The sequence below is a fragment of the Mus caroli genome, chromosome 7 (assembly GCF_900094665.2).
Source record: "Mus caroli chromosome 7, CAROLI_EIJ_v1.1, whole genome shotgun sequence".
Lineage (NCBI taxonomy): Eukaryota > Metazoa > Chordata > Mammalia > Rodentia > Muridae > Mus > Mus caroli.
The window spans coordinates 89,299,321-89,311,956 of NC_034576.1; the positions used below are offsets into that span (position 1 = coordinate 89,299,321).

At 34.2% G+C, this 12,636-nt stretch overlaps 1 protein-coding gene across 1 annotated transcript in view; it reads right to left on the reverse strand.

Annotated features, from left to right (window-relative positions):
- The window catches only part of Folh1b (folate hydrolase 1B), a 259,684-nt gene that overhangs the window by 214,261 nt on the left and 32,787 nt on the right, over positions 1–12,636 (reverse strand). Inside the window, exons 12-15 of the mRNA XM_029479572.1 lie at positions 10,903–10,966; positions 8,505–8,572; positions 6,130–6,221; positions 3,508–3,598 (exon numbers count right to left, since the gene is read on the reverse strand). Of these exons, the coding sequence (XP_029335432.1) occupies positions 3,508–3,598; positions 6,130–6,221; positions 8,505–8,572; positions 10,903–10,966 (315 nt within the window). The remainder of the gene's footprint in view (positions 1–3,507; positions 3,599–6,129; positions 6,222–8,504; positions 8,573–10,902; positions 10,967–12,636) is intronic.

The window sequence follows — 12,636 nt, forward strand, 5'->3', positions numbered from 1 at the left end:
AGGTAATCCCTCAACAAACGTAAAAGAAGACAGCCACAAGAACAGAATGCCAACTCTAACAACAAAAATAAAAGGAAGCAATAATAACTATTCCTTAATATCTCTTAATATCAATGGACTCAACTCCCCAATAAAAAGAGATAGACTAACAGATTGGCTACACAAATAGGACACAACATTTTGCTGCTTACAGGAAACTCANCTCGGAGAAAAAGATAGACATTACCTCAGCAAGATTTTGCTGAAAGGACTCAGATATAGCTGTCTCTTGTGAGACAATGCAGGGACCTAGCAAACACAGAAGTGGATGCTCACAGTCAGCCATTGGATGGATCACAGGGCCCCCAATGGAGGAGGTAGAGAAAGTACCCAAGGAGCTAAAGGGATCTGCAACCCTATAGGTGGAACAGCATTATGAACTAACCAGTACCCCAGAGCTCTTGACTCTAGCTGCATATATATCAAAAGATGGCCTAGTTAGCCATCACTGGAAAGAGAGGCCCATTGGATTTGCAAACTTTATATGACCCAGTACAGGGGAACTCCAAGGCCAAAAAGTGGGAGTGTGTGCATAGGGGAGTGGGGGGGGGTGTATTGGGGACTTTTTGGATAGCATTGGAAATGTAAATTAGGAAAATACCTAATAAAAAATTAATTCTAAAAAAAAAAAGAAAGAAAAAAAAAAGAAAACTAGCAGACAGGGATCATGTAAACTAAGATTCTTATAACTTAATAAAGGACTACCCTAGGCATGTACAGATAGACACACGTGTACACATGCTGCAAAAATAATATGAAAACATTCCCTAAGAAACACACCTAAGACTTTTCAACCAAAATATAAGAGATATAGAAGTTTGTAAAGAGGCCAAAGAAAGGACTATGTAGTACTGCATTAGAAAATCAATTATTTAAGGAGAGAGTTGAGGAATAAATAAACACCAGTGGAGCAAATTTATGAATTTATGAAGTAGAACTCTGTATCACTGAAAATCCTCCAAATAAAACTCTGAGAGATAGTATGCTGACCAGTGGAGAAAACAGAGAGAGCCCCATAGTGAACTTGGGGTCTTTCTAAGGAGAGAGAGGTGATGCTCATGAGAGGCCAAATCTTTTAAGTTCATACTCCATTTTAGAAAACCAAACCTAAGTTAGAATTTAGTTAAACTAACAGGTAGTACCTAGCAGTAGTTTCCAAGTTGACCTGCAACAAAACCCAGTCTCTAAGCTAATCCCCAACAATACTAGCATTTCCATACTACACCCTCAACAAGACCAGAGTCTCCAGGTTATTCCCCTAACAAACCTGCACCCCTCTGATTATAATTTCCCCCCTTCTTAAAGACCAGCAATGCAGAGGGGAGCAGAAATTAAGTTATGATATGACTCTCAGCACCAAACAATTTTTGTTAAAGACCACAGTAGCTTTCCAATTAGATGCTTGCACACTTATCTCCTGCTTGCTGCTTATTTTAAAGTCTTCCCCTGATAGACATTTGGGAGTTCCCCACCATCAAAACCCTCCTGCATGTTGGAGGCGAGTGGGGATGGGGGGATGCGGAGGCTAGCTCAAATAGAATAATATAGAATAAATAGAATAAAATAAATAAATATCCAGATATAAAGAACACTTTATTTAGTATAATTCTGAGAGACAGAGACTGTGACATTATTAATTTGGATGAGTTTAATTCTGAATTCAAAGTTGATTCATTTGGCAATTCCCTGGATTTGATTGGTTTAGTTTCATATGTCAAATGTATTTATTTTCATCTTAACCCCCATAAAAACTCAACTTTTTACCCCCAAAAGATCTCTGGCTGAGGGCAAGTAACTTGATCAAGTGATAATACATACAAAGATTCACTGATGTCTGAATAATCCCCTCTGACTTTAGAGTTTAAGCACAATAGGAATTTAGAGTTGGGTCCAATCTTTTTTCCTGTGACTATATTCTTCCTTTTAATCATCTTTAGTGAATTGAATAATCAGTTTAATAATTGTGCTGGCTAGTTTTATGTCAACTTGCCAAAAGCTGGAGTTATCTGAGAGGAGGAAAACTCAACTGAGATAATGCTTCCATAAGATCAGGCTGTAGACAAGCATGTAGGGTCTTTTATTAATTAGTGATTGATGGAGGAAGTACCAAAATTATTGTGGGTAGATGCCATCTTTGGGCTGGTGATCCTGTTTTTATAATAAGGCAGGCTGAGCAAGTCAGAACAAGCAAGTCAGTAAGCAGCACCTATCTATGGATTATGCATCAGCTCTTTGCCTATAGGTTTAATCCCTGACTTCCTGTGATAATGACCAGTGACATGGAAGTGTGAACCTATTAAACCTTTCTTTCCCAAGCTCATTTGGTCAGGAAGTTTCATCACAGCATTAATAAACCTAAGTAAGACAATAACTATTGCTTTTTTTCTTTAATAACATATATTTGAAAATGAAAGTATATGTATAAGATATTACTTACAAATTAAAAATTAAAATTAGGTTAAAATTAGTACAAAATTAAAAAGAAAAACCTCAGTATAAAACAGAAAACATGGGTGCAGTTAACATATGATTCATAAATTGCTAGCAAGAAGCTTTTACAGAACTAATACAGATTTTATAATGTATACATTTTTTTAAATGATTTTTCGAGACAGGATTTCTCTGTGTAGCCCTGGCTGTTCTGGAACTCACTTTGTAGACAAGGATGGCTTCAAACTCAGAAATCTGCCTGCCTTTGCCTCCCGAGTTCTGGGATTAAAGTGTGTGCCACTACACCCTCAATCTATACATTTTTAAAGCTTACTAAAGATTTATCAATCACTAAATACAAGAAATAAAAATGATTTATGGTTTTGTTGCTTTATATCAATATTTATTAAGTGATTTTTTTTTGTTTGATGATCTGAGCTACAATAACAGACAGAAGTCCAAATATTGTCATATCTTACTTGGTTTGATAAATTTGGAGTGAAAGTAAGTAAAGATGAGCCCAACATAATTCTCAGGAACTTAAATTATGAAGTAAATATTGAGTCACTGAATCAATAAAACATAATATATTTAAGGCAGTGTTTTTCAACCTTACTAATGTTGTGACCCTTTAACAGGGTACCTCATATTGTGGTGACACCAAATCATAAAACTGTATTTGTTACTACTTTATAATTGTAACTTTGTTACTATTATGGATCATAACATTAAGATCTGATAAGAAGGATATATAATAATGACCTCTAGGAGGGACATTTGACCCACAAGGGGTCAAGACACACAACCTGAGAACTGTTGATTTAAGGGAAAACATTAGGAAAAGATCAGGGGAAAAGATGAGTGCAACTGGAATGTGAATACAGGCTCAGGGTAACAAAGGCAGGACAAAGAACCAATGAGACATCTCTATGACTTTCCAGTACTCCCCTTCCTCTAATAAGTCTTAAAGTAAAACTTATTAATTTGGTTAAAACATACCCATACTTAATCTGTAAGGATTCTCTAACTCAGACTTACCCAATTTTTAGTATATCGGGCTCTGCCAGAAGCAATTCCAAGTCTTTGGAAGAATACTTCAAAATCATTGCCAGACCCCAGCTTGCTAATTCTGAGAGACAAAAATCAGTATAATTAGTTCAGAGTACTCTGTTCATTCTATAAAGACCAAAGATCAGTTTCTACATTCTAGTCATACCATTTTAAATATGAGAGCATTAGACATACAGTTGAAATAAGATATTTTTTTCTGGTACTGAAAAATGTACTTCTTCTTCAATACTATTCCATGGATGGTCACTTTCATAAATCACAATTTATTTTAAGATTTTGGAGGTTGGAAAATACTTTTGCTCAAAATATTTGTTTCATTTTTGTTGTACAAATTAGTGAATGGAAAAAGTCTTTTTCAGATTAGGATATAAATTTGGTCAGATCAACATATTCACTCTGTAGATCTCTACCTCTACAAACTATTGAGATATTTGTTTCCCTTCTCTTGCATGTAAAGATAAAACCACTAAGTTGTAGTTATAATATTATCAGAGTAGATGCAGTATTTGTTAAATACATGGTATTCAGTAAAAGAAATAGTTATAGACAGACATGTGAGAAATGTTTGGCAGGAATTGTGTTCCATTTTCTCCATTGTGACCATTAACATGGACCATGTACAAATATCAGGTATTCTAATGGGCACCATAGTTTTCACTTTATTTTATAAATTGTTAGTTATTTCTCACAGAATAATTTGAAGGGCCCTTGGCATTAGAAGCTTGGCTGTCAAGGCCTTTGAAAGAGGAACAACAGTTTAACTTACAGAATGCAGACCACCAGTTAGAACTAAATACATGTATGTTCTTCAGAAAGGCAGAGACCCAAGTACTAAGTGTCCTGAGTAATTGATGCTGTATTGGTGCATCTCTCTGCTGGTTGTTCTCATGGTCTTCATGTCCTTTGTAATTTATGTGTTGGATGAAGATTCTAAGCGGGCCCCAGCTGTCCACTGGGCCATATGATTAGCAGTCAAAGTTATAGTGCTTGGTGATTTTTTTCAAGCATTGCTTCTGGAACATATCATTGATTCAGTCACCACCCTTGGAAAGTTCTTAAACATGTAGATTGTTAGCAATGACCTCCACCCTTAGAAAGAATTTTGAGAAGTTTGTTAAGATGTTTTTGTCAATGGCTCTGATGTAAAAAAATCTTAAAAACAAACTGAAGTTCAGGAAGGCAGCTCCACTAAATAGTTGAACTGGGGATTTTTTAAGCTCAGGGAATAAGAGCAATGGCAGATCGAATAGAACTGACTTACATGACTTTTGCTGAAGGTAGGCTAGTAATCAAATGTGATAAAAAAATGTGATAAAAAATGTGAAATAAAGAATTATTTCCATTTTTTTCCTCAGCTTCCTGATAAGATTTAATAAAAACTGTTAGTGAGTAGTTATGTACCTTGAAGATTTAAAATAGAAATGACTGGTTTTTTTTTAAAGATTTATTTATTTATTATATGTAAGTACACTGTAGCTGTCTTTAGACACTCCAGAAGAGGGAGTCAGGTCTCATTACGGATGGTTGTGAGCCACCATGTAGTTGCTGGGATTTGAACTCAGGGCCCTCAGAAGAGCAGACAGTGCTCTTAACTGCTAAGCCATCTCTGCAGCCCCTGTAATGACTGTTTTTTAAATAAATGTTTACATTTGTAATTCTTTTAAAATGTTTATATGATTACTTCTTTAAATAATTACTGAGATAACTGATTCTTTCTTTGTAACCACAAAATGTAGCCTGTCAGTTAAGAGGACCTGCTGAGAAAATTACCTTGTTTGCTTAAACTTTTGTTAATTTATAATAAGTTGCTTAGTTAAAAATGTATGTAGGTTCTTGGGAACGATTTTCTGTTTCTTCACCTGTAATACATAAAGTGTTTTTTTGGTTTTTTTTATGTAAAGGTATTGAGGAACATACATTTTAAAACTATAATCATTCACTAAAAGAAAAATAGAATGTAGCTGCATTGTAATTTTTATGCTCCTTGAAAGTTTTTAAAGGGATGTATAAGATATAAGAGAAAAAAAATAAAATTCTTAGAACTTGTTGAAGATTGCTTCATTCATCTTGTGTGTGTGTGTGTGTGTGTGTGTGTGTGTGTGTGTGTGTGTGTGTGTGCATGTGATCAAGAAAGCAATAGAGAGAGAGAGAGAGAGAGATTCTCATACTATCTTTTTATTTCTTTCTTCATTGTCCAACAATGAACAATGTCCAACAATTTTCTTGCCTCTTCTGAAGGAAATTTTTATTCTGGCCTTTAGCAATCACTCAAGATAATTTCAAAGGCACACTCTACATGCCACCTCAGTTTGCATTAAATGTCAAATTTGTTCTTTGATACTTGGATGCTGCCTCTTGCATATAGCTTGCTTAAAAATAAATTTTGAAACCATCAGAAATAATTTCAAAACATAGAAAAATATTTTATTTTAAACACAACCTTTTATTATGAAGACAAATATTTCTTTTCAGATATTAGAGCATTTTGAAAGCTACTTCTTAGTAAAATATTAAGGCAAATATACACTTTTATATCCAAAACATTCCCGCAGTGACCATCTTGGTAGAATGGTTGTGTTGTTGCTGTACCTGGGCATTCCAGTGAACTCAGGTGAAGGACTCTTTTCTTTCCAGCTATCATAAAGAGATTTTCCTTCAAAACCTTCATCTGGGCTTTGCAGCTATACAAAATATAAACAGGAGAATTCTCACAAATCTGATGAATAAGCTTAAATGTCCATTATAAGAATGTGAAGAGTTAAACTACATTTCAGCAAAATAAGAGATAAGATCTCTATATTAGTAGTTGTGAATTATGTGGTTGCTATAGGATTCCTTGATATACTCTTGGTTTTGGGATCAATAAAAAGCATAGGGATCAGAGAGTTACAATAAAAAGTTCTGAAGAGAAAATGTTTGTATATGTATAGTGTGCAAGTGTGAAGATAAGGGATATATAGAAAAGAATTCACAAATTAGCAAGTCATTGTCTGTGGAGAAAACAAGCATAGGCCAATTTTCCTAGATCAAAGAAAACTATTCTCAAAACCATATACTTCTCCTACTAAAGAAAATATTCCTTTATTACTGCCTCTTATCTGTAGGACTGCAGAAGTCTTACATGATCCATAATGAAATCATTATATAACATAAATAAAGGAATGTAATGACTAGTTCTTTTACTTGATTGATTTTTATAATTTTGCTAAGCAAATAGGGTTTAAAATCATTGTCTGGTTTTATGAGTGAAAAAAAAGAAGTAAAAAAAAACCCAATATTATTAAATTTTAGAATTATAGCATATAAAATTGTACCAAGAGTATGTAATAAGTTGAACATCACTAAGGTTCCATAGTTATTTAAGTTCAGTGGAAGAATCTTTGGAATGTTTTATACCTAATACCTAAGTGTAATAGTTTAAAACATTTGAAATGTAAATAAAGAAAATATCTAAAAAATAAAAAATACTTTAAAAATATAAAAATCTATTGAACACTTACAATATTTAATAGTTTATATAAAAATGTAGAGGTTCATGTAGTATATACTGTAATAAATGTATCCATTAATAATTATATATACACAAGTTAGATTTATTTCACATTAGAAGAAAATTAGAAGATATATCTATATCTTAATAAATAAAATAGGAATAAAGAAACAAAATTACTTTATTCACATTTATAAACTCACTTCCATTTTCTTAAGGAACATAAATTTAAAAGAACAATACTATATTATTAAAAATATCAGTCTATCAAATAAACATATTTAAATAATAGCAAAAACTCTCTTCAAACAAAGAAAATAGAGAAAGAAGGAAACAAAGAAGGAAACAAAGAAAGAAATAAAGGAAAGTTTTATAAATTACAAATATTAAGCCTGACCCAGCAGTGTTTTTACAGCTGTAGCAGAAGGTCACTAACTCAGGAGATGAACAAAACAGTCAAGCTTCCTCATAATTTGCCATAAATTATTGAACAGTTTGATTTCTCTGAAACACTGGATTTAAGACATTTAAGTTTCACATGCTATATAGTAACTAATAAAACTGCCTTTAAATGATACAGATACTAAATAACTAAATGCTAATACTAATTAATATATTTCTTATACCTGTAGTAGGAATCATGTTTCCTGACTTAATTCCATGCTTTGAATACAAAGATTTATTTATAAATCCTATGTAAAGTAATTATGATTTTTTTTAGAAATGCAGTATTGGTAAATATGTCCAATGATCTGGTTTTGTGGGTTGCTTGATTTTTGCAGTAATTTGAGATCAGTCTCAAAAGTCTGTCATGCAGCTACAATGATGATACACTCCTGCAACTCCGGAAATCTGGAGGCTAGACAGGAAGATCTGGATCTCATGTATAGGTAGATCTGAACTACCTATCAAAACCCTCTCTTAAAGATCCTTTCACATAGAAGTGTAAACGGTGCCTCCAAACAACTTCAGTATCTGCTGCTGCTAAGAGAGCTAGAAGGAAGGTCAGACCCTCATGGTAAAGTCAAAGATTGGAGTACAAGGAAAAAAAAAATCAAGAAGGAATCACCTAGGTTTTGTCCACAAATGGGTGCATTTCATTAAATTTATTCAGTCATCCGTACCTTGTGAGTTACCTAATTTTACCATACAAGGGGACATAAAGTAATTATAGAGTAAAGGAATTAAACAGTAGTTCCAGTTACAGTGTGACTCTAGTGGCTGCTTTGTAAGGTCTATTTTGTCATTTCCAAAGTACAGATGGTAGACAGAATGCAGCCTATAGGCTGACTCACAGAGGTGGGAAAAATAGCAGATAATATATGGAGAAAGAGTTGGTTAGCTGAGAAAATTCTGAAAGAATATTTTTCATGAGAAAAGAAAGTTAGCTACAAACAATATAAATATTTAAAATAACAGTTGCATCCAAAATATTATTTTCAGAGTTTCTGCAAAGATTTTCCCACCTCTTTACCTCTTTTGTTAGGTTGTACACTAAGCTGTACATCAGTGGTGTGCAATCAACTCTTAGAGTGTAATTTCCTGAAACAGAAGGAATTGCCTGGTTTATTTCTTTCATTTATGTTATTTATTTACCCAAAGACCATTGTTAAACTGTAGATAAACTTATTCCTTCAAAAATACACTTTATAAAACACCCTATATTGTTCTCAATCTTAAGCTATAAAAACAAATTTTATGACACTGACTGCTAAATCTTGTCCTGAAGATTAGGGAGAGAGCTCAACAGGCCATCTCTCCAAGTCTTTACTTCCTATTCTACCTAAAAATTTTTCCTTAAGCATTTTTCAAATACTGTTCCCTCAGCTTGAATCAGTATCCTACACCATATCTGCATGACTTCTTCAGCCTTTGGGCTCATGTTACATTTTCAGAGGGATCTCATTGACTCCTGGATGTAACACTCCATAGAATCTGTTCTTTTTTCTTGTCCTTGGTCTGTTTTTCACATAACTCAAAATCTGGATCACAGGTGATCCATTCAATTCTGGAATGTAGTTTAATCCATATATAGTCAAGTTGACAACAAGGAATAGCCATTACATGTGTCCTGAACATGGGACTGTTAGGTATTTTTTATTCACAAAGTAAGATCCAGGTCACTGAAGGCTGAGTGGCGTGGGCTTTTAATCCCAGCACTCAGGAAACTGAAGCAGAATGTTCGTGAGTTCTATGTCTCATATAGATAGATAGATAGATAGATAGATAGATAGATAGATAGATAGATAGATAGATAGATAGATAGATAGATAGACAAGTGTTTTATATGAGTAACTAGGAAGGAGATAAGGCATTTCTTACAATATAAATACACGTAATATGGGATCAAAGAATTACATACATGGCTCTCTATTCAGTTGAAATTTCATATAGAAAAGTACATATGCATCACTGACAATCTCTACAACATCAGCTACAGAACTGAAATGTAAAGGCACTATTAAATGTGCTACAAAATTTCTATTGTTTTACTGTAGTGACTTTGCTTTTTTGTGTGAGGTGGTTTATTTAGGTTGTTATTATACTACATAAGTATAATAAATCAAGGTATACTCATTAAATGAAACATTTTATCTTTTCTGTGTGAAAATGTGGATTTCCAATCATTTACCTGTAATACCAAAGTTCTGTAAGATATAACAGGAGGTAAGAAAGCATAATAGATAGGAAAGACTGAACTCAACCCTCTCCTCTCAGGTAACCCTTGGGAAGTTGACTGACATCTGAGTCACAGCTTTCTCTTCTGTACAGTATGGAAAATAAGTACTTATATCACATGAGAGCTATATCACATAAATATTACATGGGCAAGAATTAAGAGAGCATTAAATATATTTCTGGCATATTCCTCAGATAAATGAGAGTTCATAGGACAGAAACACTACAATTCAAGGAGAACAGATCTTTTGGAGAAGACATTAAGGGTAATCTGAGTAAAGCTTTAATTTTTTTCAATTTTACATACTTTATTATTTATAAAACTTTCAAATAAATAAAAATATCACTTTAGTTTTGTGTTATATTTATGTTTATATTTTAACATATATTTACAGGTATGTGTTATTACATCCCTTGAGAAATAAACATTTAACCAAAGAATGGAGGGTTGTATTTCTCAATCACATTGAACTTATGCATATTTGTTCTTAATCCTAAAAATTATGGTCCAGTTTCAGATATGACATAATTATCTAAGCCCAGTGATTGCTAAAATACTGGACAAATCAAATGTTCAAAACTAGCAATAATAATAATAACATCATTTAGCTATACCTCCAGCTCCCAAATCATATGATTTAAGAATGGTCATTATTTATCACATAAAAAGTGTGTGTGTGTGTGTGTGTGTGTGTGTGTGTGCGTGCGTGTGTGTATCATTGTATACACATGGAAGTGAAAATAAAACTTTTTGGAGTTAGTTCTCACAGTCCATCTTTAAATAGGTTCACATGATACACCTGAGTTTGTCAGGCTTCTCTCAAATTGCCTTTGATGGCTTATCCATTTCACTAGTCCCTAAACATAAATGTCATATATGTAATTCAAAAACAAATGATTCTTCAAGTTTGTGACTTAGGCATTCAACAGGTAAGAACCATATTTAAGATACTCTGGTAGAAGAGGCATGTTAAGTAATGCAGTCTTCCTGAACTAGCATTGATATACAGCGGGGGGGGGGGGGGGGGGGAGATGCCTCTTAATTACTCATGAAGTCAGTCCTGAATCAAAGGGAAAGATGTGAAATCAGCCATAGGTATCTTAACTTCATCTTAATGGGCTTCTTTCTGTGCTAGGATGAAATTCTACCTCCAGAATAACCATTGTTCTCTAATGGGGCCAACAATATTCACCTTCTATGGAAGAATCAGCATTAATATAAGCCACACCTCGTTCTTGTAGGAGTCTTGAATGTTCCTATAACAAAAAACTTAATAAACTATAAGGATAAATTTAACTCTCTCCCACCCAAGGCACTTCTGCCATTCTTTAATGTATATATTTGAATGAAATTGCAACACAATTCCCACAAGTTTGGCATATAAAGTCTCAAAAAAAAAAAAAAAAACGTACTTTACAATGAGAAACAACACCAATTGACAGATCTTCTAGACAGAAACTAAACAGAAACAATGAAACCAACTGAGGTTAAGATTTAAATATACCTACCAGATAATTATAGAAAAATTAACCCAAACACAAAAGAATAGACCTTCTTCTTGGGACCTAATGGAACCTTTTCCAAAATTGACCATATAATTTGTCTCAAAAGAATTAAACCACAATAGATAAAAGAAAATCGAAATAACCCCTTGCATCTTGTCAGAACACCATGGATTAAAGTTGGTTTCAACAACAACAGTAATTGTTGGGGACTGTTTTGAGTACTTTGTCTTAATTTGACTCCCAAAAGCTGCACTTCCAGATGCTGAGGGTCCCTGCCCCCAGCTGGCTTTGGTAATAAAGAATTGCCATACAGACAATGGATGGGCAGGAAGACTAAGGTGGGACTTTTAGATTGCATGGGCAAGGGACAGAGGGGGTCAGGGGGATAGGATGGGGAAACAGTGATATTAGAAGTAAAGGCCCACGGACATGTAAGAATTCTGGGAAGTGGCCCCAGGGACAACTTTCCTGCTTGGGTCTGGGAAGCCAAAGATTAAAAAAAAAAAAAAAAAATTTAGAAAATGTTAACCCACAAATACTAGAGGGAGTATATGCTAGCTGTGGGGAGGTTTAGAAGTATGCAAACACTGAGCTAGTTAGACATATTAAAAATTAAGCCGATATGTGTGTGTGTGTGTGTGTGTGTGTGTTTCATTCTTTAAACAAGAGAGCTCTGGAGGGTGGCTAGAATTAAAAATTTACCACTACAAAAAAACAACAGAAGGCCAAAATACTCCTGGAAACTGAACTCTCTCCTCCATGATCACTGAATCAGGGAAAAAAATAAAGAAAGAAACTAAAGACTTTCTAGAATTCAGCAATAATGAGGGCACTGCATTCTCAGACTTATGGGACACTATAATACCAGTGCTAAGAAGAAAGTTCATAGCATTAAATGTCTTCATAAAGAAATTGGAGAGTTTTTTTTTTCATTTTTATTGGTTATTTTATTTATTGACATTTCAAATGTTATCCCCCCCTTTCCATGTTTCCCGTCCACAAGCCCTGTACCTCCTCCTACCTCCCCCTGCCTCTATGAAGGTGCTCCCACACCCCCAAACTCAGTCTGCCTCAGCGCCCTATCATTCACCTAACCTGGGTCATCAAGACTCCGCAGGACCAAAGGGCTCCCCTCCCAGTGTTGCCAGATAAGGCCATCCTCTGCTACAAATCCAGCTGGAGACATGGATACTCCTTGTACTATTTGGTTGGTGGTTTAGTCCCTGGGTGATTTAGGGAATCTGGTTGGTGGGTATCGTTGTTCCTATGAGGTTGCAAAGCCCTCCAGCTAGAATTCTCATACTAATAAATTAAAAGTATGCCTGAAAGCTTAGAGAAAAAATTAAAAGAAGCAAACAAACTGGAGAGGAGTAGATGCCAAGTCATAATCAAACTCGGAGCTAAAAAAAAAAAAAAAAAAA